This window comes from Daldinia childiae (genome assembly GCF_008694065.1).
Source record: "Daldinia childiae strain JS-1345 chromosome Unknown Scaffold2, whole genome shotgun sequence".
NCBI classification, from domain to species: Eukaryota; Fungi; Ascomycota; class Sordariomycetes; order Xylariales; family Hypoxylaceae; genus Daldinia; species Daldinia childiae.
This window is the reverse complement of record NW_022984643.1, coordinates 4,950,755-4,973,145: the sequence shown is the minus strand read 5'-3', so window position 1 is coordinate 4,973,145 and position 22,391 is coordinate 4,950,755. Positions and strand designations below refer to the sequence as shown.

Sequence of the window (22,391 nt, the reverse complement as noted above, 5' to 3'; positions counted from 1 at the left end):
CCGTACCTACCTAGGTACCTTAGATCCATATATAGGTGCATATTTGTGGCTGATTACCTAGGTATGTATATATATGCAATTTTGAGAATATTTACGAATACCTAGGTATGTATATGAGCTCATTGGCTTATTATTACGTTGATAAGATTTGCTGATAAATTTATATACACAACCTGACAGCGTAGCATAGGCGGGTACTACCGTATGTGTTACGGGAAAGTTAATGGTTAAGAGGTTTGGAGTTGTGGCTTGGATTGTCTCAAGGTTGCACATGTATGGTTTAGACCCGCAGTTGCGGGTATTCAGCTGTCAGGGGATTTCAGGGCAGGCACCTATCAATATCCCAGCATTGCTTGTGAAACTCTATTCCTCGACGACTTTACCACTTTACTACTTTACTACTTCACACATTGTCCACTCCTTTTTCGATAAGCTGATAACTACCACCAATTGTATCTACAATTGTCCTTATTCTCTAGCAAACAGTCTTCCGATATTACGCGACCATTCTATTCCCGTAAAATATAACCGATAGTAACAAACAAACTCCATTTTCGTAACGCCGCGGCGCCTAGCGTAATCCTTTCTAGCTGACAGATTCCAACAAGCTTCAACCCGACTTATCTGCTGCTACTGGGACACAACCCTATATTCTGTGAGATGCCCGAAAGGGCTATGCTTCTAGGATGCAACTTAGTCCATTGCAATCGCGGCTGGCAGCATCTCTGATAGCCTCCTGCCTTTTGCTTGTTATCTATGTCATTCTACTCTCACCACAATTCGCCTTCGCTGTTGAGTTCGATCCTATAATCGCCGACCATGACGTACACGAATTGTCATACGACGAGCTCGATGTTGTGGATATATCGGAGGCCTTAGACCTCAGAGGTCCAGCGTACGAGCCAGACTTTGCGCTATTCGACCGAAGCATCATAGGAAGGGTACCAGATAGTGCGACTGTCTTGGCCAACAATGAAATGAAAAAATCCAATCTCGCTCCTGGTGTTACGATGGCGTATGTCTTCCAAGCTTCGTCGGTCACTAGTAGAGCGGCCCGGGACCCAAATGAGCTGCTGGAACTTCGAAGAAGTTTGAATGAATCACAAGCACTGACTATGGACGGTGATGAAGATCAGAATGAGGATGACGGTACTATTATTAAGCCAGAACTTATACGCCGGAAAGAGACAACTACCACAACAACTACTACAACAACTAAAACGTTATGGATATCCGCAAATACTTGCTTGCAACCTGGGCGCCGTTCGTCAGATCGAACAGCTCCGGATCCTCCACAACTCACTCTTTACGTTTCGACGTCGTCTGATAATACTTCCCCAGGGCCGCAGCAGAGCGACAATACACAGAAAGCTATCGTCTTCACGGAGGGGGCTGTTATGTTTAACACATCTATAGACAAGGATGTTTACTTGAGCATTTCTGCCCCAGATGTTTCGGCCGAGCAATTTGACACTTCACATGAATACAATTTCGAGCTCGTCGCTTCTACTGATCAATATTACTTTTCGTTTCACGGCAATCATACCGATCTTAATAATCTTGTATGGGTTGACAGCGACGCTTCGGCGGCTCTACTACAAACTGGGTATCTAAATAATGTGACAAGTCAAGTGATCACAGCGCCACCATATGTCATGTTCGCTCATAACGACAACAATATGGACATCAGAGGGCTACGTAACTCCTACTGCGGTTTAAGTTCGTATGCTCAGATTAGGAATCTTGCAGATGGAAGTAGCGGAGTGATGACAGTAGGGTTGAAGAATGGAGGAGAAGACAACTTGACCCGACAGGAGTTCTACGTTAGTGGTCTTAACGCTAGCTCTAACTACACAGCTATCCTTGCTCGTCCGCCGGGAAAGAGTCTGCAAACGCGCCAGGAAGAATCTTCGACCATAGGTGGTGGTATCATATTTCAACCGACTGTTTTTTCAACCAAACCTAGTAAGTACAGCATGAGTTCTTGAGTGATAAGACGTTAACGATAACGTAGATGGCGCATGTACATTTATCTTCAACCTTACATTTTGCGAACAAACCCAATATGCTGTCCCTGGAAACGTGAACACGTTTCCTAACGCTACGGCCCTTGGAAATTTTTACGATGAATACGTACGGTCTATGTGGGATAATTTCGATAAAGTTCTACAGCAGACTCCTTGCGAGGCCGCTTCAACTGCCCGATACTCGTTAGCCAGGGGCTGCGAGGATTGTAAGACTTCGTACAGGAGATGGCTTTGTTCGGTAGCAATTCCTCGTTGCGAGGACTTCTCGACGCCTGACCGACACTACCTTCAAATGCGCAATATTGCGGCTCCTTTCCCAAATGGAACGACGGTGGATGAGGCGATATTGAAGAAGCACGGGGATTCCAAGGCTTTCAATTCGTCTCGTAACCCTAAGATTGACGAAGTTGTCCAGCCAGGCCCATACAAGGAATTGCTACCCTGTGAAAATTTGTGTTATGAATTGGTCCAGAGCTGCCCGGCTTCGATGGGATTCAGTTGTCCTCGACCGGGGAGCAGGTATAGCTTCGAAACTAGCTACGGAAAAGACGAGGGATGATAGTTTGTCGTGTAATTACCCCGGGTCTGCGCATTTCATAGGAGGCGCAGGCATGCTTTCGCCCTCTTGGGTTGGTCTTGTCGGCGTAATTGGCATACTTTTAACGACACTTGTATGAGAGTCGGAGTTTAGGACTTAGATTTGGGCGCCTAGGCTCAGGTTGGCTTGCGATATTGAAGGTCATGTTTCACGGAGAGCAGGCGAAAGGCATCGCATAAATGGCATTGTATGGGCGTTTTTGGTTGATATCATCTCATATTTCATTTCCAAGAAGGATACTTGACACTTTCACACTACCGTCAAATATACAGGTCGTGTTCGCGACTGCGCGAATTATTAAGCTACCTTTGTAGTATTAGATATTTGCGTCATGATGTGCTGGATATGTTCTATTTACCTACTGTAAAGGCTTTCCAAATAAGCATAGGTCGTGGCTCATATCCGGCTAAGAATAACAGATCTAATAATTTTGTCGTGGCAATTTCACGTGAATGCCATTACTACTGCGGATACACCCTGGTCGGCGAACCTAGCGTGACGATATCTGTCTTACGTTAAAGACCTAGCACATCGTTACTTCTTCGGTGCCTTTCGAGCTGCTCTATCCGGCCTCGAGATCGGAAATGGTGGCTGCGGTTTGCTCATGTTAGCTTGGCGGGGTGACGGGTAAGAGTAAGGGTAAGGCGCGCATGCCTCGCATCTCGGCCCGGGTCTCGTCCTGCTCTAGGCGCACCCAGAAGTAGTACGCCACTTGGTACGTGAAGACGGCGACGAGGAATACTTTGGCGATGGGCCGCCCGAAGGTCTTGTAGAATTGCGCCTGGGAGAGGTGAGCTTTTCCTCCCTAAGGTGCGGAGTAAAAATGATACCCTCCCTTGGGGACGAGGAGGGAGATGCGGCTGACATTTGGAGACGGGGCCTCTCGTCCTCCGGGAGAGGACGAGGAGAAGCGTGCCCACGGACGCTGGGGTTGTTGGAGGGGGATAGGATGGCGCGATGCGCGCGCTGTGAAGGTGCGGAAGGGCGCGAGGTGCCTCGCTGTTCGGGAGAGCATCGTGAGTCGAGCTCGTTAGTTTCGACAAGACCTAACTATAGCTAACGTGTGTGAGGAGAAAGACGTTGCGTAAGTTTAGTAGCATCCGAAGCTTAAGTTTAAGGTCTGTTCGAAGGGACGGAAACTCTATGTACCTCCTATGGAAGCTTCTTCAATGGAAGTATGTATATAGTTACCCCACCAGCAGTGGCTTGAGCGGAACCTTGTTCTTAAACCCCCTGTCTGGTGAGGCTGCTGTTGCTGATCCACCGGGGAAAATATAGTTCTAGCCCGTTGGGGTAAGTAGTAGCAGCAGCGCTCGTGTCGAAACGGGTAGGTCCCTTACATGTACCTAAGTTAACTTTTGTCGAACGAGTTGAACGAGCTACCTATTTCCGTTATCGATAAAGGGGTAGGTACAGTAGGTACCTACCTAAGGTAACTTGCAGACACCATGTCCATATGGGAAAGTGAATACATCTCCAACTCTTGAGTTTGAACAATCTGTTCTCAGATCCCACTGGAAAGACTATCGCTTTGTCATTTATAAATACATATTTAAACTCGCGCGTCAGGTTGGGGTCTGGGTCTCGCCTTTGAGTTTATTATATTAATTGTAGCATACCTTTTCGTATTACCTTTTCAATTGACGATACCGTTCCCTCGGTTCCCTTCCAACTTTCGAGACCGCGTTATACATACATACCTACCTACATACAAACCTCTATTTCGGCTTTCTGCCCCTTTACTTACAACTTACCAACCAACCAACCAACTTCCCCTATATCCACATACAAAATGGTATGTCTCCAGCATTATGCGCAGCGGCGAATACACTGCTAATTACGACTCCTAGGCCCAAACCCTCGAGCAGCGAAGGCGAAACGCTAAATTCACTAAAGACCAGGACGCCCGTCGCGGCAAGTCGGAGACCGATATTAAGAAGCACACCAAGGGCGTGCAAAAGTCGCCTGTTTCTCCCTTCTGGCTCGGTAAGCTACTTGTCCCCTATTCCCAGACGTTGACCGTGTCGAGTCCTATAAGAAAGCTAACGGGGTTGTGTTTGTTCGCGTGCAGGTATCCTCGGCTTCATCGTCTTCGGCGGTCTCATATTCGAGCTCATCTCGCGCATCTTCTTCCGATAAGTGATAACAATGTCGTTGAAAAATGCAAATATGTACTGCAATTATCAAAGTAGAGTCCGGGTGAGAAGAGTACTCTTGTGGGGATGATCCGTGTAGTCATGTGGTATAAGATGGAGGTGTGGTTAGAAGTTGAAAGGCTAGGAATGCTTACAATGTCTTCAAAGTGTATACGTGTATAGTCATCTAGGAGATCGATATGATACCTGAGCGCTTGCTCTACAAGAACAGAATCGTGTTTTAAGGGAGGTCAGTTTTATTTTAGACGCATTGCTAGATTTATGTACAAGTTTTAAAATGCTATAACTAGTAGACGGCTTAACTAACGGCTTGAGTGTGAAAGCCTGCGTTACGATTAAAAAACGGTCACGTATAATGAAGCCATGTTTAATATACATGCTGGTATGTGTTTAAAAATGCATAGAACTAGCATTGTCAATATCTTGGTTGATAATTGACATCAAGGAAGCAGCCAGGTAGGCTTAGTGCTTATTAGTAGATCAAATCAGATGGTATAAACCTTGACCTTTCAAAACGCCCTTTCGTATGAATACATAACTACGATGAATCATGCTCCGAGACCTCTCTTCTGCCCCTGGCCTTCATTTTTCATCCTCATTCCCATATCGTACTGTCGCTCTAGATCGTGTTGGACTCGGTCGATATACGCCTTTGACGTCGAGGGTGCACTATGACTCCCTGTGTGTCTGTCGTACCGTTGGGTTTCTTGGCACCGAGAAGGCGGAGGAATTTTTCCTTCCTCTTGTCATCGCCATCTAGTGCTTGGGCGTTCCACTGCTCGCCGCCGTTAGTATTCCCTCCAGCTTCAACTATGGCGGGCGACACGTACTCCTCGGCCTGTTCCTTCTCCTTTCTCTTCTTCTTCTTGTCCTTCTTTTCTTTTCGCGCCTCAACCTCTTCTTGAGCACCGGCCTCCTCAGCGGCCTTCTCTAGCTTTCTCTTTCTTCTCTTTTCCTCCTTAGGTAGCTCCACGCCACCCGCAGCATCAGTATCAGATGAGTTGTTAGAGTCAAGCTCGTCGTCTTCTTCAGTCTTGCGCTTGCGCTTCTTCTCTGCCTTCTTTTCGTCCTTCTTCTTGTGCTTCTTTTCCTTCTTGGGGGGCGCATCAGCTTCACTATCTTCACTGTCGTCACTATCTTCACTATCTACTTCCTCTGTCTTAGTACGCTTGGGCTTGCGGCCATCCAGAGGAATATAGTTCTCATCCTCGGAGTCAGCTGCCATCTTCTCAACCTCACGAGACACCTTGTTCTTCTCGGCATCCTCTTTCTAATAATACGGTTAGTAAATAATAACCATACGGTTAGTTAGATATCTTACCTCGCGCTGCTCGTCTAGAAGATCGGCGCGGGCTTTGGCTTTTTGCGCCTCGGCCATCAACTTGATAGCTTGAGCCTCCAACTTCTGAGCACGTAGGCGTAGTCGCTTGCGTCGCTTCTCTTGCTTGTGCGGCCGATTGGCCAATTTCTTCAACTTGTCGGCTGCTTTGCGTTCATCATTCCATTTAGCAGCACGGCCGACGTTTGCCTTTCGCGCTTGCTTAGCTTCGGATTTGGCATGACGTTTTTCTTTGCGGGCTTCGGATCTTGCGATTCGTTGCTCTTGTTGTCTCTTAAGCTTAGCCTCTGAAGTATGTTAGTAATCTACGTCTTGGGTAGTTATAGCAATGCCGTTTACCTTTGGATTCAGCATCGCGACGAAGCTTCTCCGGGTCAAGCTTCTTCCAGGGAGCAGGATCGCTAGCTTCCATTTTGAAGAATTTAAAATCCACTAAAAATGAATACTAGATTGAGATAGTATTATGGGATAATACAGTGAGTCCCTAAATGAAATTTCGAGAAATCTGCTCAACTTGTTATGTATTAGAGGTGTGAACCATAAAAAAGATCTACTTAGCTGCAATTGACTTCGGACCCAGAAAAAAAAAAGTTGTCGAATTTGGAGGAATTCTGCCGCGGGGAGTACTTTGCCGACAAAGGGCGGTGTGAAGAAGTACTTAAGTACATCAGGTTTAGAGTTGTCTAGTACATAGGTACATACCTAGTAGCTGTAGTTAGCGCGGTAGGTTAGTTGTTAGTGTTAACTAAAGGAAGGTGGGTTCATCTTATACATGTACATAATAGTTGTGACCGCCAGGTTGAAGGGGCACATTTTGGAATTGTATACATTACATACACTTCGTCCATATACTACATCAGAATCTCCATGGCAGTCAAACTGCTCTTTTCTCCAATACTACTCTTATATTTCTTAATTTCACAATAGGGTTACCTCATGTAGCCGTGTGCTACCTTACTAATTCCCCGTAGATCTATTACAACACCTTAGCTACAATGTCTACATTCAAGCGAGCGTCGCAATATGGCGCGACGCCTAAGGCGAGTATCTTAAGTACATTGCGAGCGACATCGATGTTAGATACGAAAACAGCTCTACCAGCCGGTAAGCACGAAGCCTATCCTTCCCGTTAGCTGTATAGGTATTAATCCTAGATGGCAGAAATCATCGTCTCTATACTCGATTACTTGCCGATACCAGACCTTCTTCGGTTTGCAAGGACGTCAGCCCGAATGCGTGAGATGGTATACGATGACACGAGATGGGTAGCGAGACTTAAGAGCATGGGATGCTGGAACGAGTTGGAGGCCAGGAAGAGATTTGAGGAAGCTATGAAGAGAAAACGGGACGCTGCGGGGCGGCCAAATGCGAACGGCGGACCAAATTCGATAGCGGGTAGGCAGGTCAGCACGACTATATTCGATGCAGCTTTAGAAGAGGAGCACCGGAAAGCTCAAGAAGACAAAGCTTTACAACTCCAGGAATCGAAGCTCGACGGGTTCGAGACGCTGAGTTTAAACCAGTCACAGTCTAAGTCGCCCTACGAAGATCCAGATGCACTACTTGATATACTCAAGAATGTGAAGAGTATACGGGGTCACGCCAGGGAAGAATATGGCAAAGTTTATGGGGCTCTAGCACCCTTTTATTTTGATCTAGCACGAGCGAAGAGCCATACCGAACCAATCGTGTTCAAGGTGTTTCGAGATCCGGAGAGGCAAGCACAGATGCTGTCTAATTTACAGACCTTCAGCAAAAGTGACTGGACCGAGGGCTATATGCAGCGAGAGGCTAAACTCATTAATATGACAACTCTCTTCGAAAGCGCAGTCTTAAGAGAGTTTGAGCAGGGATACGAGTTCTGGGATGTTGATGGCAGGATGAAGAGATACGCACATGTGTTGCACAAACTAAACGAGGGCAACGCGGCCATGGACCTCTTCGTTCACAAGCATCCAATTCTCAACGACCGCGGAGTTATAGGTAATCCGATGGATTGTATCAACCAAGCTCCCCAGGACAGCATTACTCTGGAGCCTTCCCGAGCTTTCTTCGATTCGCTTGTCAAGAGAGTAAACGAGCAGGGCGACGTGATTGGCCGCATATTCCCTCAGCCGGCAACTGTCTTCTGGTTCTTCGTGGACAAAGTTCGAGAAGAAATCATCATGGAGTATGTTACTCCCTTATTAGACGAATGCCATGATCGATACATGCCATCCTACCTAAAGGCGGTGTCTGGCTTATTCGAGCAGTGCATGGAATTTGTTCGGTTACTTGTTCCACCAAAAGATTCTTCCGAAAAAAGTTTAGAAGACCATGCAAAAGAGATAGCCCTGAGAGTGTTTGAGCCACACCTAGATTTGTACTTGCAAGAGGAGCTGGATAGCTTGACAAAGCATGCCGAGCGCGAAGTTATAAACTGGGAGCAGAAGCTCTCGGAGCAAGAGGCTACGGTCGAGTCATTTTATATGGGCAATTTCAATCGACAAGCCGACAAAAACGACTTCCTTAGTTCCTTTAAGAAAGTAGTAATGATGCCAGTTACAGTCTTACCTTTTGGAACTACCAAGGCAACTACAACATCGGCTACTAATAGCACCACACTTCGACCATCATTGGCTGGTACACCTGCATCATCCCGACCGCAAACGCCTGGAATTGGCGATGCTTCAGAACGTACCGCGAGCCCTCTACCCTCCGAAGCACCCACCGATGAACTCAAGGCGAAGGCTGCGCTCATGGCGAACCGGCTTGAAGGGATTAGAAGTCTTTTCAGTATCGAAGTCGCTCTCGATTTAGTGCATGCTGCGAAAGAAAGCCTTGGAAGAGCAGCGAAGTTTGTAACGCTGGGCGGTCAGGCGGGCGAAGAAGCTCGAGAGCAATGCGAAGCGATGTTCGTTGTCCTAGTCAAGATCCTTGGTCAGACACATGTTAAAAACGGGTTTGCAAAAGCCGTGGAGCATCTTTCCCGGTATAATCCTCGAGAAATAAGCGATCATAGCCAAACCGGAGTGGCACCACTCGTTACGTTTATCGAGTTGGTCAATGTTGGCGATATCATCTCACAAATGGTTGACGTATTTTATGAGCAGCAACTTGCTGCGCCAAAAATTGCCGACCGAAACGATTTCCTCGATCCTGCGGGCCTGGCGAAAAAGAAATTTGAGCAGATGTTGGACGAAAATGTTGCGGCAGGCCTTAACAAAGGCATTGACGTATTAATGGATGAAGTCGAATATCTCTGCGCTACAACGCAGCTACCTACCGACTTCAATCCGTCACCCTCCACGCAAGAGGTTGGGGTGTCTAAGGATCCTGATATAGGCCCAACCACAACTGCAAGGCGCATTACCGATCTAGTAGCTTCTCACACGAGGATGCTAGTAGGGAGCACGGAGAAGACCATGCTAGACGTGTTTAACGGCGAAGTCGGACTGCGTCTATTTACGGCTGCGTGTAAACATATTAAACGACAGCGTATCAGTACCCAAGGCGCAATCAAACTCATCGCGGATATGAACATGTATTTCGAATATATCCGGACGCTCAAGAACCCAGATCTACTAGCATACTTCAAAGCCCTACGAGAACTAAGCCAGATATACCTTATCGATGCTAAGCATGCCAAAGAAATGGCGACCATCATAGCTGATGGCGACCGATTCGGGGGCATATTTCGCGCCGAAGAAGTATACGAGTTTGCCGAAAGAAGAGCCGATTGGTATCAGGTCAAGAGGGATGTTGAGAGAGCGATGTACGGACTCGAGTGTCAAGTCATGTAGGAGCAGTGTGCTTCGTTGCTTGAAGCCTAAAAACCTACCAACTTACATTTTATTTGCACTAGTCAAGCCAGTAACTCCGGCTACAAGACGAGTCGTTCTTGTAAGAACGTCTACTCCGAAGAAACGGATACATCTACATGGTTGAATCTGGCATGATCGCCGATTGAAAGCACTTCAAACAATCAAAACCCGGTCTGATCTCGTACTGGGCTTTAAAGTTTCAACAGGCTCAAGGAATTAATATTCCGGCGGCTAGAAGCGAACCATATCGTCGGGATGATACATGCATCTTAGATGCTGCATACTACCATTGGACTGGGTGGCAGATCTGCCACCGACATTTCGGGTACTACAAGTGAGATACCGGGCAATAGGGCACCATCTTCTATACTGTCTTTGGTTAATTATATTTCGAATCTTACCCCATGATCGTACTCAGCCCTACGATAACGAGCAGATATAAAAGAGCGGCACCCAAGAAAAAGCCCATATAGTTATTATTGTCGGGGTTTGTGTTGCAATAAAGCGGTGTGATGCCCAATAAGCTAGACAATGGGAACTACTGCTGTTACTTTTCGTAACCTGGTTACCATTGCCAGTACCGCGATGGCCCAAAGCTGACAAGTTCGCCATGTACCCAGCGGCCATGCGAAAAGAGCTCGGTATTAGAAGTATCACCTATTATACTAGGAACAGGCGGCTATCATACGTGCCTAAGCCCTAGGGGCATATTGATCCTAGATGTTTCACCGTCTGACTCATTAGTACGGGACGTCAGAGCAGAACATAGGCAGATGCCAAGGAGCTTAACCACATGCGTATGGTGAATCGATTTGATGAATGATTGGTCTTTTAGTTAGGCCTGGTATTGCTTACATGGCTTGTTTATGTAATGTGTTGATTAACCATTGGCCCCCTTATATTGCAGGACGGTTTGAAAAGTTGATGTTCGATCTTGACGGATAGCCATAGCACTGGAGAAGTCTAGAAAGGACCAAATATTGCACATTACGGGCGGTACGCTGCTGACGAAAGCAATTTGTAGCATCTCACCGCAAGTCAGGCATGGTACTATGATATACCTCCTCCACGGTGCAGAACTCCATCCGTTCGCAACCGGAGATATTTTATTAAAGGTCTATTCTTAGCTGATGGACGACATCCCCGTAATATACCTATTACCCTATGTACATGAACTATAGGTTCCCGCGAGGTACACAGTCCCCCGATCAATAATCGTATTGCAGGTGTAAGGAGTAGTTATACATACTCTGTTATACATACTCTCCTCTCCTTGCTCGGTGTCGCTTTCGGCGGCATGCTTTAGTCGTGAGCGACTAGCGACTAGGATATGATGTTCGTCATGTTAAGAATCCTAGAAGCTACCTAAATTGGTGAAAAAAGGCATGGCGTTCGTGTTGCCAGGGCAAGCGAGCCCAAAAAAATTCAGTCATCTCGCAGAATGCAGTGTGACCACACATAAAAACATATGTGTACACAGCCTATCGAGTCTCGTGGCCTCCGTGTAATGTACGGAGCCCGTTAAGCTCACGGATTCAGATGCAAAGCGTCCCCTCCTTTCAGTAATTACGCATTCTAGAAACCCCTGTCCCGTAAGGATTTCCCCCCACTCACCTTAAACTGCTGGGATGGGGAACTTTGGTCTGAGCCTGAACCCGAATGGGTCTACGGTCTACGGGTATGCAATTAGGGCGTGGCTTACCCTTGCACTATCTGGTACCTTTTTGTGAGACCCAAGACGATCTTCTTGTAGAAGCACGAATACGGCAGTTAATCTACCTTTTTAACAGGGGTTCACAACCTCTCTAAAGAGGATAAGAGATCAACAGTTTGGCTCGAAGGATTTCAGCCGCACGAGGGTTAAAGTCCTTAGAAACATGGAAACATGGAAACATGGAAATCCAAACCTCTTCATAAACCCCCCACCGAACCGAACGGAACCATGTCAAAATACATACCTAACATACCTAGTCTCCGTCACCAGTCGGTGGAGTCCGAAACATGGCTTAAAAGTGAGATAAGCTTTGGGTAGTTAGTTAGTTTATGTCGGCCGCCTTCTTATTCAAAACTTCACTTACAACTACCTACATAACATCACGAGACACTAAAGACTCACTAAATAATATAACTACACTTCATATAGGTAGCATGAAGTACAAAAGCGGTATAGGAAAATTAAGCTAGGATACCGGGTGTGTGGGTCGCCGTGAGAAGGTAAATCATAGCAACCCCTATCCTATCCTATCCTATCCTATCCCAGGGATTATCATAGACTCCTTTGACAGATGAGGGTTCTTCGATCCGTCAGACAGACCTCTTATGTATCTTCGTCTAACACCGATTTTTTATTGGTTTAGACATTTCGAAGGAACGTCGACGTCGTCTTCGCAATACAGGGTTCCCCGTCCGTTTTTACTCCCCCACAGACAAAGTCCAAAGACCATCGAGCAATATTTGTCAAAAGTTGTTCGCCGGAATTCACCCCGTTCGACCGGTAAATCTGAGGAATGACGGATCTAACCACCTCCTTAGCGACGCAATTTACATACCTTTCATACTTTTACATATCTTATTCCCCACCATCGTCAGCACCATAAATTCATATACATAAAAAGCGATCCCCTTCATAAATGCCAAGAAAACCCAAGCCATGATTGGTCTGAGCGAGAATCGTATTTCTTTTTAGAAAGTCGAGATTAGCTAACCGTGGCTCTACCCTAACGACCATTCATATCCCGGGCTTCAACCGCTCGTCTCTGACTCTCGACCGGGATGACTACCTTAGGATAGTTAGGATGACCAGGATGGACGGCTATGGCCTGTGCTCCCGATATGTCGGCTTTCAGGGTTTCCTAGTTCGAGATGCGGGCGATCCAATAGCTCCATATAGCGATGGATGATGGACGATGGACGATGGACGATGCACAATGCCACCCCCCATTGAGAATAGCTTCTTACCATAGTAGCTTATTAGTGGCTTCCTACCTGATGATGTCTTTCCTCCCTTACTACCTTGACGCAATATTGGCGTGTGTGTGCAGGAAAGTCTTGCCTGGCCAAAATTATCAACCTGCGCGTCATAGTCGGGGTTGCAGCAGTGGCTTGAGTCCAGGTTGCTCTATTGTTACCTCGCCGATAGTTGCATACTACATACTATCATCACGTTTGCTTGCACGCAACCAAGTAGCCACATCAATTAGCCCACTCGAGTGGATGGACTCGAATGGATAGATATAGACAGACACCATAAGCCTCAATGGTCATCCCGCAAGTCTGGACCGGGCCTCGCCAAAGGTACCATGAAGGTTCCATCGTCATCCCATATCCCATCTAGGCAAAAGCTCTGTGAGATATCATACCCTTGTCATCAGCCTTATAAGTGGTTTTCAAGTTACATTCCGTCAACCGACCAGAACGGCCCCCAAACCCTTCCATACAGTCCATCTATGCCAGTAGTCACTTGCCTTACTTTTTATATTCTCTGCCTATCTATATCCCGGGAGTTATATATGACAGGTACCGGCACAAGCGAGTTCTAAAAGGATCCAGCACCCATCTTCCTTCCCAACCAAGCTTCTCTCATTAATATTCAAATATTTCCACTTGACTCTAGTAATATCAACCTTAACTACTAGCCGAATATAAGCAAGCATTACGAAAAGCAATACTGACTACGACATAAGCAATCCTGCCTGTTCTCGAAGGCTTGAGAAACACAACTTAAAATTACCTAGATTAGAACATAAACGTAGGAGTGAGACAAGATGAATTCACGCTCATCCAAGAAACACGAATCGATTCCCAACAAGTCTCCCAAGCCTAGGTCCAGACCTTCGACAGACGACTGGACCGAAGTCACAGAGCCTGAGGAGCGAAGACGCATTCAAAATCGACTAGCTCAGCGAAAGTTCCGTACGTAACTGAATAAAATATATCTCTAGTTCCAAGACAGACTAGACTAACAGGTTGGAATAGGAGAGAAAGCCAGAGAGCAGAAAGAAAAGGCAGAACGGGAGTCGCGCGACTTAGAAAACGCAGCCAGCAGCTACCGCCTCCCTTCGTCAGACGAAATCGCAGCAGATGACGCATGGACCTCTCAGGCCTGCCTTGGGGAAGCCTCGTATGACACATGTTCTAGCCAGGGGGCTACGAGACGGAGAGCAGACGTAGCGGAGGCAGCGGCGACGGCGACGGCGAAGGCGATAATAACAACTATACCAACGACAACGAGGCAAGACGACGCGGCGCAGTACTATGCGGTATCGAGCCCGTACCAACAATACCAGACTGTCAACTACGGGAGTAGGACAAATAGCAGCGGAGGTGACGATTTCGCATACCAAGATCTACCGCCGTATTACTACGACTTCGATCCAAATAGCGGCGGGTATAGTCATCAACATCATCATCACCGGACTTAGGCACGGAGGCGAGAAAAGGGGTGACACAAGGGGGGGGCTAAGATATTCTGTCAACCCCCTATCTCCGTCTCGCTACTTGCTCTGTCCGTAGCAGTGGAGATCTTGGAGGGGTTCTGGGTTTTGGATTCTGTTGGCTGGAGTACAAATGGATGGTAATGACTGTTAAAAAAAAAGTACTGACGGATGAGGATTTGTTAGACAGCGTTGCCGCAATGATTTCTTCTGCTTTGCTTTGATTTATTTTTGCTTTTTTCTTCCGCCACGAACTAACTAATTCATCGTGTACTACTACTACTGCTACATATTACGAGTCCTTCTGTTTAGAATACCCCGTTTTAATGTTACATTGTATTGTATTATATTACTATTATTATTGTCGAGTTAGTCATCGTCATTCTACGGATATATACCTATTTACTTAGTTCAACGTCTGAATTATACAATATTACTATTTATATCAATTATGTGTTCAGACTGCGTAACGTAACTCTCCTACGGGTATGGTGAGAAAAAAAAGGAAAAAGAAGTAAGACAAGGCGAGGTTTACATTAGGTGTAACGCTTCCTCTAGTTACCGAACGAGTTGGCTATCTATACCTATGCCTATGCCCATGTCTACGTCTATGCCTATGTCTATACTTAGACTTAGACTTACAGCGTACGTACAACACCAAGTCGGCGATGGACTCGCTCCTCCCCGCGAGCCTCGTCGTACGACACGATAGCCACAATCAAGCCCAAGCCATCTTGAGTTAAGACATACCGTCATAATAGACTTATCTCTATCTAGCTAAGCCTCTAAACCAACTACCCTAATAGAGCTTACTAGGTTACGTTATGTACCTAGCCTATCCCCGTTTACGCATGTACGTGCCGCTGCGGATGTCGCACAGCGGCACGGCGGGAAAGAAAGAAAAAAAACCACGCGGTGACTTGAAACCACTACTTCTGCATCTATGGCACCTACAGTACGCGAGAGGATTCTGTCATCGGCTAGCTGGCCGTCCGGGATATTGGGGAATACCCGGAAGAGCGGGCGGATAGGTAGGTGTACATACCTAATCTAATGCAGGTATGTATGTCTTACATATATAGAGATATATATATATCTAAAAAAGAGAAAAGCAAAACCTTCGTTGCTTTAGGTAGGTAGATACATTACATACATACCTAGGTAAGTAGGTAGACACACAGGGATCCATCCAGGTTCGACAGATCACCAACAGAGAAGGCTTCTAGAAGGCAAATCCCCACGTGCGCAACGGAACGCCCCCCTTCAGCATAGGTAACTCTATTACCTAGGCGAGCGCGCGCACGACATGCTGCCCACGCGGTCGTAAATTAATCGGTTCGACAGGGGGGACAGGCTAGGCTAAGGCGGCCGGAGCTGAAAAGGGACGGAATGCGTCTCAGGGGTTGTCGAAGGTCGTAGTCGTCAGCCTGTGGCTTGGGATGGGGGGAGAGAGAATGTGGTTACATGCAGTTTTGTATACCTGGTAACTATACGTACCTACATACATGTACATAACATACCTGCCTGATTTATTTTAATTATAAGTGGTGGGTTATATTAATTAGTTACCTATTTGATATAGTAACTAGTAGAAATGTCTAAGTATGTAAGTGTATAAGTGTGTAAGTGTATAAGTACGCGAGAATTAACTAAACGCAATATAGACTATAAACTCATGGCTTAATACATATATTAATATATTAATATATACATATATACATATATACATCTGTATATAGTATCTACCCATCCATCCATCCATCTACATATATACACCCCTCACCACGCCAGCTTACCCTTATCTCCCATCCCCCACCATATATTTACAACATCACATCTCAGACACTCACTTTACTCACCTACTACCCCAAAACAATATGTCTCGGGTATGTATATGTATCCCTCCTCTCGCGTGGCCAATTCTTCCCCTCCCCCCCCCACATGCAGATCAGATCGACAAGCTGAAAACCTAAAACCTACCCTACGCCCCGAGGGGCAAAACAATAACCTAGGTACCTACCTAAATAGAGATAGGCACCGCAAAAGCACGCGATTTAAAGTTAAGCTTAATCCTCTTCCTCCTTGTAATAAGCTACCCGTCAGCCGGACGCGCGGGAGGTAGCTTCAGGAGGGAGAAAGCTTGAAAGCTTAGGTACCTTAGCCAAGACGGCAAGGGTTTGGCTTCAGCTCTTCTTCCCTTCCCTTCCCTTCTTTTCTCCTACATATTTTTTCACTTCTACTTTTCAGCCCTGAAGCTAGTTTACTTTAACTTTACCTACTACAGTCATCGATTCCGTCCCCTTACATACATTAGGTAGTATACATATATGTATGTAACATCGTTATCTACTTCTACCCTAGGAGTAGCCAACCATTATAAAATACGCCTTACCTACGAACCACAACGCCAACTACTAGCGGATAATCCAATTATAAGGTACCTTTCTAACCCACGATTCGCAGCGAAGAAACTAAAACCAGCCAAAGCTGAAATGTCGCTAATACCGCTAAGCTTCCTATGGTGAAGAAACGAGTCTAGGCAATATGCTTGCTTGCTTCCCTTAATTGATTGATCAATTACATACCTTGGTACCTATCTAATTAATTACGAGCGTAGACATCGTAGCATCATCGTATTATCGTAACATGACGAAACCTAGCTAATCTAGCAAATCTAGCAAACAAACAAGCAACCAGCCAGCCAGCCAGCCAGCCAGCGCCTCAACATGCAATGCAATCCGTAACGCCCTGCTCGTATCGTGTCGTGTGAACTCCAAGACACTCTCGTGAAGTGACCTAAACTTACATATCGCATCGCCTCGTGCCGTGTCGTATCGTATCGTATCGTATCGTACATACAGGGGTAATATTAAGTGCTTACTTTATACATCGTCAAGTACCGGGGGGTAATTGCAGGGCTAGGGACGTACGTATTTACACACCGAATCAAAAACCGTTACTTAGCCCTGTTGTCGTCTAGCCTCCGCTGCCGCACCAGAAAGGAAGCCAATGACAGCAGGATCGTTCATCCGCTCGTCGGCAGCGGCCTCGTTCCTGGTGACATGACCGAACAAGCATTGCCAGAGGTCGTTCTGATCGACCACCTCTCCCATACTCTGGTCTTTGCTCATGAGCTTCGATAGGGCGGCCTGCTGGAGCTCTAGAGAGTTCGCCGCCTCCAGATTGAGGTCAGAGACCTCTGCGCCAGACTCTTGTTCCTTCTCCTTTCCTTTAGTGCTCTGGCCCAGGTGTTCCAGACGGCGCTGGACGGAAAGGTTATAGATGGATTCCTCGACCGTGCCATCTATTAGGTATAGCCATACCGTCGTCTCGTGCTCCTGCCCGATTCGGTCTACTCGGGCGATCACCTGGAGTTCCAATGCCGTATTGAGGAGGGGCTCGCATAGGAACACGTGGCTTGCGTTGACGAGGTTAAGGCCGCTAGCGTGCGCTCTGGCATCCATCAAGAAGCATTCGATAGCGGGGTCTTCCTTGAACGTGTTGATACCGTTCTTCTGCTTGAAAGAAGAATATCCGATTTGGTATTGGTCGAAAGCTCGACCGAGGATCTCGAGGAACTCGCCGAACTGGGAGAAGATAACAGACTTGGCGCCTGGGTCTTCAACACGTAGCCATATCAGATGCTTTGCTAGAGTCTGGATCTTAGTAGCGAATGAAGGGCCGTTGAGATTGATAGTCTTGATGGCGTCGAGTTTATCGCTGCTGAATTCGGAATAGATACCCAACTTCTTGAACTTGGTAAGCGTACCGGCCTCGTCCGACGCTTGCGAGTTCTCTTGCGAGTGTTCTTGGTGGAATTTCAACTCTTGCTTTTTCAGTGTAATATCGTGAAGATTTGATGCCGAAAGTTTCATCTTGCAAACAGGGCAAATGTGGGCTTTCTTAAGCCAAGCCATTATACACTCTTTGCAGAAGTGATGCCCGCAGACAGTAAGCACCCCAAGACTGAAAGTACTCTGGCAGATAACGCAGACTTCTTCTGAATTCAGACCCGCTTCTCTGAGATGGACGACTGTGAATTAAGTCAGTATAAATATAAACAGAGTCGGTATATCCTGATTCAGAGGGATCTTACGGTAACGGTACTTAGGCAGCGCTGCGGTAAATTTCCCCTTTGAGATTCTCTCTCGCCATAACATCTCATACTCTCTCCCTTGCACCTCAAGTTTATCATCAACGTCTAGGAATTGGCTTGCTTCAAGCGGAGCAACATTATCAGAAATGCTCTGTAGCTGCCTGTAGTATTCCACGCGCGCATTCATCGCCGCGGTAAAAGTGTCCAACTCTCGCTCTAAAGCCGTCGCCGCCTTGTTCTGTGCGTTGCTCTGCTCTTGCGTCAGCTTTAGATGCCTTTCCACGATATCTAGCTCGACCCTCGCACGACTGCTCCCGTTACCGATATCATGGCGGAGTCTCGTTGCTAACTCTCGAAGATCCGTAACGATGCCTCGGAACGAGGTTCCTCGATAGTACTGCTTGATTCTATCGCGTTCTTGAAGTAAGACAAGAACTTTTTCGGGGGCGTGGCCTTCTCCAGCTTTAGCTTGCCGCTCCGCGAAGCGAGTATCGTACTTAACTCGCTCATTCTCCAGGCCGGACATCGCATCCCGTCTGTCGGCTATCACGGCTCTCAAAACTAGCGTATATACCATCAGCTCATCCTGAATTTTGGTTGAGTCCTCGTATTCTTCACCCGTAAGCTCTATTTCATCCTCTTCGTCTACAAGCGGCCGGATCAACATTTGAATAACGGCTTCCCGCCATTCGTCAATCAAGTCTGCCTGCTCATCGAGAGCCCTGGCGAGCACCTTGAAGTTGTCCAAAACTCGCCTACTCTCTAGGCCCTGAAATGAAGGCAGCTTAACTTCGGGAACCTCAGTGAACGATTGCGACGACGCTTTTTCTCGAATCCTAGTAATGCAGGATAAAGCTTTGGTCCGCGCCTCACGTAGAATCTCTTTCCGAATGTTCTTCGCCTCATTGTACATGGAGAACTCCTTCTCCTCCACCAGTTCGTATTCCTCCGAATCAGGAATTAACTTCTCCGTCTTTAGCTGATAATAGCCGCTAGCGATGAAGAAAACGGCTCTGTGGTGGAGATCGAGCATAGATCGAAGTTTACGCCGGCATTCGCTAACTTTTCCGAACGCCATTTTCTCGTCGGTATCATCACCACTCTCGGCATTGCCCTCTTCGTCCTCCATGAGCACGTCACTAGAACCTGCTTGTTTAGCCTTTTCCAACTCGCTTTGTAGTTGCGTTCGGCATTCCTCTTCTAGGACTTCGATCTCATCTACTACCTCATGCCAAAGGATAACAGCATCATCCACCTCGGAGCGGTATTCCAAAAGCTGACCTCTCGTTAGCTTACTGAGTAAATAAATACGCTGTTCTGCTCTAATCGAAGAATCCGATTGCTCAATCATGGCTTCTAGCACCTCTTCGATTGTTGGCGGGCCCTTGTTCTTCTGATCTGCTGCCCGAATAAGACGGCCAGATCCGAGGGACGGATGCAATATTGACTTTCTGAGCTGAGAGAGGGCACGTTTCATTGAATCGATTATCCACGGACTCTCAGGGTCCCAGTCTTTCTGAAGTGGTGATCCGTGCTCGTCGAGACCAAACCTCATCACGAGATCCTTGAATTCCGACTGGTAGTGCTGCTCCTCGACTGTATTGAAAGGCATGGTTATAACATACCGTTTTTGAGCTGGTAGGCTTAGCTCGCTTCTGACTACGCGCTTTGTGTGTCGCAAGGAAATGCTGTTAAAGAGAGGCTTGAACAACTCCTTATGGGTCGATATCAGTCCCTCCCATATATCCAAAGAGGAGGCGAACGGCTCATATCGAAGAAAAAGCAGTAAGCCCCATAGGTCTTTGATGTTCGTCTTGACCGGCGTTCCGGTGATACCCCAAGCATTGATACGAGGTATCAGTCTTGCAACCTTGGCAGCGCTACTAACGCCGCTCTCGATTTGTTGAGCTTCATCTAAACATACTCTCCACCAGGAGATCTGAATCAACGGCGATTTGGGGCGGTGATATTTTCTTTCATGTCGCATGGAACGACTGGGGGGCTCTGTTGCATAATGGACCTCAGTCTGCAAGACGTTATAAGTCGTGATGACAACGTCGTGATTTACTAGTTCCGAGACTAATCGTTGTTCATCACTAACACCTTTTATGCCCTCGTACACCATCACAAGGAGATGTGGTGCATGTTTCTTAAACTCAGAGACCCATTGGTTCTTGAGTGTGGTTGGAGTGACAATTAATGTTGCACCGCTTGGTCGCTCGTTCTGAGCTGGGTTGCTGTCCAAGTGCAGAAGATTATCACGCCTATGCATGCAGATAAGGGCAATGGTCTCGACTGTCTTCCCCAAACCCATTTCTTCGGCAAGAATGCCACCTTTTACAACAGTTTCACTCTTACGGAACGTGTTAATATCTCTAGTAATGACGTGATAGAGATTGCTGATGTATACTAATCGCCCGTCTGCATCATTTACCGTGCTGAATGACAATGGCAAGGTGTTGGCTGACGGCGGAGATAACAGCTCTAGGCCAGGCTCTCCATCTGAACAACGATCACTCCATTTGACACCTTCTCTATTCAAAAGCCATTGCAGTGCCCTACGTTGGAAGGGGAACAGCTTTGAGGTCAACTTAGGAACTGAGAGGGGTAATGAATTTACGGGATCATTTTCTGGAACAAACGCCGCATCGTAGAAAGCCTGAGGCGAAAGCTTCTCATTGGCAGCACCTTGCTCTCGAGGTTGACCTTTGAAGAACGTATCTAGAACTTGTTGACTAAGAGCGCGCTGAGCGGAATTTCGTAGTGAATATGTTGATGAATTCCAGTTCAGCTGAAGGGAGAGCTGGAGTTGGTCTCTGTTATTTTTCCTCTCCAGACTAACACTGACGCCTACCCAAAGTGCACCTTCATCACCGTCAGCGTCACGGCTGCGGCTCATCACATTAAATATTGCCAATGTGCTCTTGGAGAATTTGAGGCGACCTAAGGCCAGCTCAGACTTAAACGCGCCGTAAGAAGATCGTGCATTGGAAGAGATAATTAAGAGGCGATGTTTTTCATCATGGTGTAGCTTCACGTGGTTGTTGACATTCACGCGAAAGATTAGTTCATCAATAGGTACATCGGGTTGGACCGGTCGCTTGAGAGTCAATGATTCTCTTGAGATGGGGATTGCTTCGACGCGTTCGACTCGTTCGACTCGAGGGCGTTTTCTAGGGGGTTCAACCTGTTCAGTTGCATTGCGCGAGGCGCTATCGGACGGAAGCGCATTCAAGAAAGTGAGAAAATCCGTAGGAAAAGGATCTGAACAAGGTAAGCAGTGTTATTTCAATATAACCCGACCTTCACATACCTCTAGACTTTACGCGCTGGGCTTGAACAGGACCCTTTTGTCGGTTAACCGACGTCTTCGAAGCTTGCGATAAGCCTGGGCGCTCCATGGCGTAAGAGACGACAGGCGTGAATGCGATAACACGAACTACCTGTTATTAACAAGGAATAACCTGCAAGGTTTCACGAAAATAACATACGGGGGGTTTATGTTAACACATAGTGGCGCGGTAAACTCGGAAACGCGGTTTTACTTTGGAGAAAAAGTTGTTGAGGCTGCGGAAGTAGGAAGTAGGAAGTAGGCAGACGGACAAACAGACAAACTCGCGGGGCCAACCGAGTTAAACTTCATCGAGGGGCACAGCTACAGGTGGTTCTTATCCCGATAAGAGCTACGATCCACTATTGACTCATACATAAGCGCAGTAAGGCTTACAGGCGCTAAGCCTAAAGACGTTACTATATATCCACATCCCGCATCGATGGGCGCTAGGGTTACACGGACCCATCGGAGGATACAAATTTCCCTTGCCGACTCTCCATTGAATTTTCAATATCGAGCCTATCTATCTATCCATTTATCTGCTTAAGCTACAACTGCGCCGTGGATATACGGGAACTGCGAAGTAGTTCTAGCTATTTACCCAT

At 46.9% G+C, this 22,391-nt stretch overlaps 7 protein-coding genes across 7 annotated transcripts; 4 read left to right on the top strand and 3 right to left on the bottom strand.

Moving 5' to 3' along the window:
* Positions 1 to 686: 686 nt before the first annotated feature.
* GL218_02248 (Calcium influx-promoting protein ehs1) lies at positions 687 to 2,586 on the top strand (the record flags this gene model as incomplete). The annotated part of the gene is made up of 2 exons (XM_033578750.1): positions 687 to 1,965; positions 2,015 to 2,586. 2 exons carry the CDS (start codon positions 687 to 689, stop codon positions 2,584 to 2,586), a joined length of 1,851 nt encoding a protein of 616 aa, XP_033438469.1.
* A 646-nt stretch (positions 2,587 to 3,232) lies between these two features.
* Positions 3,233 to 3,640, bottom strand: GL218_02247 (uncharacterized protein; the record flags this gene model as incomplete). The annotated part of the gene is made up of 2 exons (XM_033578749.1): positions 3,233 to 3,430; positions 3,491 to 3,640. 2 exons carry the CDS (start codon positions 3,638 to 3,640, stop codon positions 3,233 to 3,235), a joined length of 348 nt encoding a protein of 115 aa, XP_033438610.1.
* Positions 3,641 to 4,417: 777 nt separating this feature from the next.
* Positions 4,418 to 4,764, top strand: GL218_02246 (putative secretory pathway protein ysy6-like protein; the record flags this gene model as incomplete). Its single annotated transcript, XM_033578748.1, has 3 exons — positions 4,418 to 4,420; positions 4,476 to 4,611; positions 4,697 to 4,764. 3 exons carry the CDS (start codon positions 4,418 to 4,420, stop codon positions 4,762 to 4,764), a joined length of 207 nt encoding a protein of 68 aa, XP_033438467.1.
* Positions 4,765 to 5,400: 636 nt separating this feature from the next.
* GL218_02245 (uncharacterized protein) lies at positions 5,401 to 6,006 on the bottom strand (the record flags this gene model as incomplete). The annotated part of the gene is made up of 1 exon (XM_033578747.1): positions 5,401 to 6,006. The coding sequence occupies one exon, from the start codon at positions 6,004 to 6,006 to the stop codon at positions 5,401 to 5,403; it is 606 nt and encodes a 201-aa protein (XP_033438466.1).
* A 1,109-nt stretch (positions 6,007 to 7,115) lies between these two features.
* GL218_02244 (F-box protein pof6) lies at positions 7,116 to 9,902 on the top strand (the record flags this gene model as incomplete). Its single annotated transcript, XM_033578746.1, has 2 exons — positions 7,116 to 7,224; positions 7,282 to 9,902. The coding sequence occupies 2 exons, from the start codon at positions 7,116 to 7,118 to the stop codon at positions 9,900 to 9,902; spliced, it is 2,730 nt and encodes a 909-aa protein (XP_033438465.1).
* A 3,785-nt stretch (positions 9,903 to 13,687) lies between these two features.
* Positions 13,688 to 14,344, top strand: GL218_02243 (uncharacterized protein; the record flags this gene model as incomplete). Its single annotated transcript, XM_033578745.1, has 2 exons — positions 13,688 to 13,835; positions 13,899 to 14,344. 2 exons carry the CDS (start codon positions 13,688 to 13,690, stop codon positions 14,342 to 14,344), a joined length of 594 nt encoding a protein of 197 aa, XP_033438464.1.
* A 2,972-nt stretch (positions 14,345 to 17,316) lies between these two features.
* Positions 17,317 to 21,853, bottom strand: GL218_02242 (uncharacterized protein; the record flags this gene model as incomplete). The annotated part of the gene is made up of 3 exons (XM_033578744.1): positions 17,317 to 18,389; positions 18,453 to 21,716; positions 21,766 to 21,853. 3 exons carry the CDS (start codon positions 21,851 to 21,853, stop codon positions 17,317 to 17,319), a joined length of 4,425 nt encoding a protein of 1,474 aa, XP_033438605.1.
* Between the last annotated feature and the right edge of the window lie 538 nt (positions 21,854 to 22,391).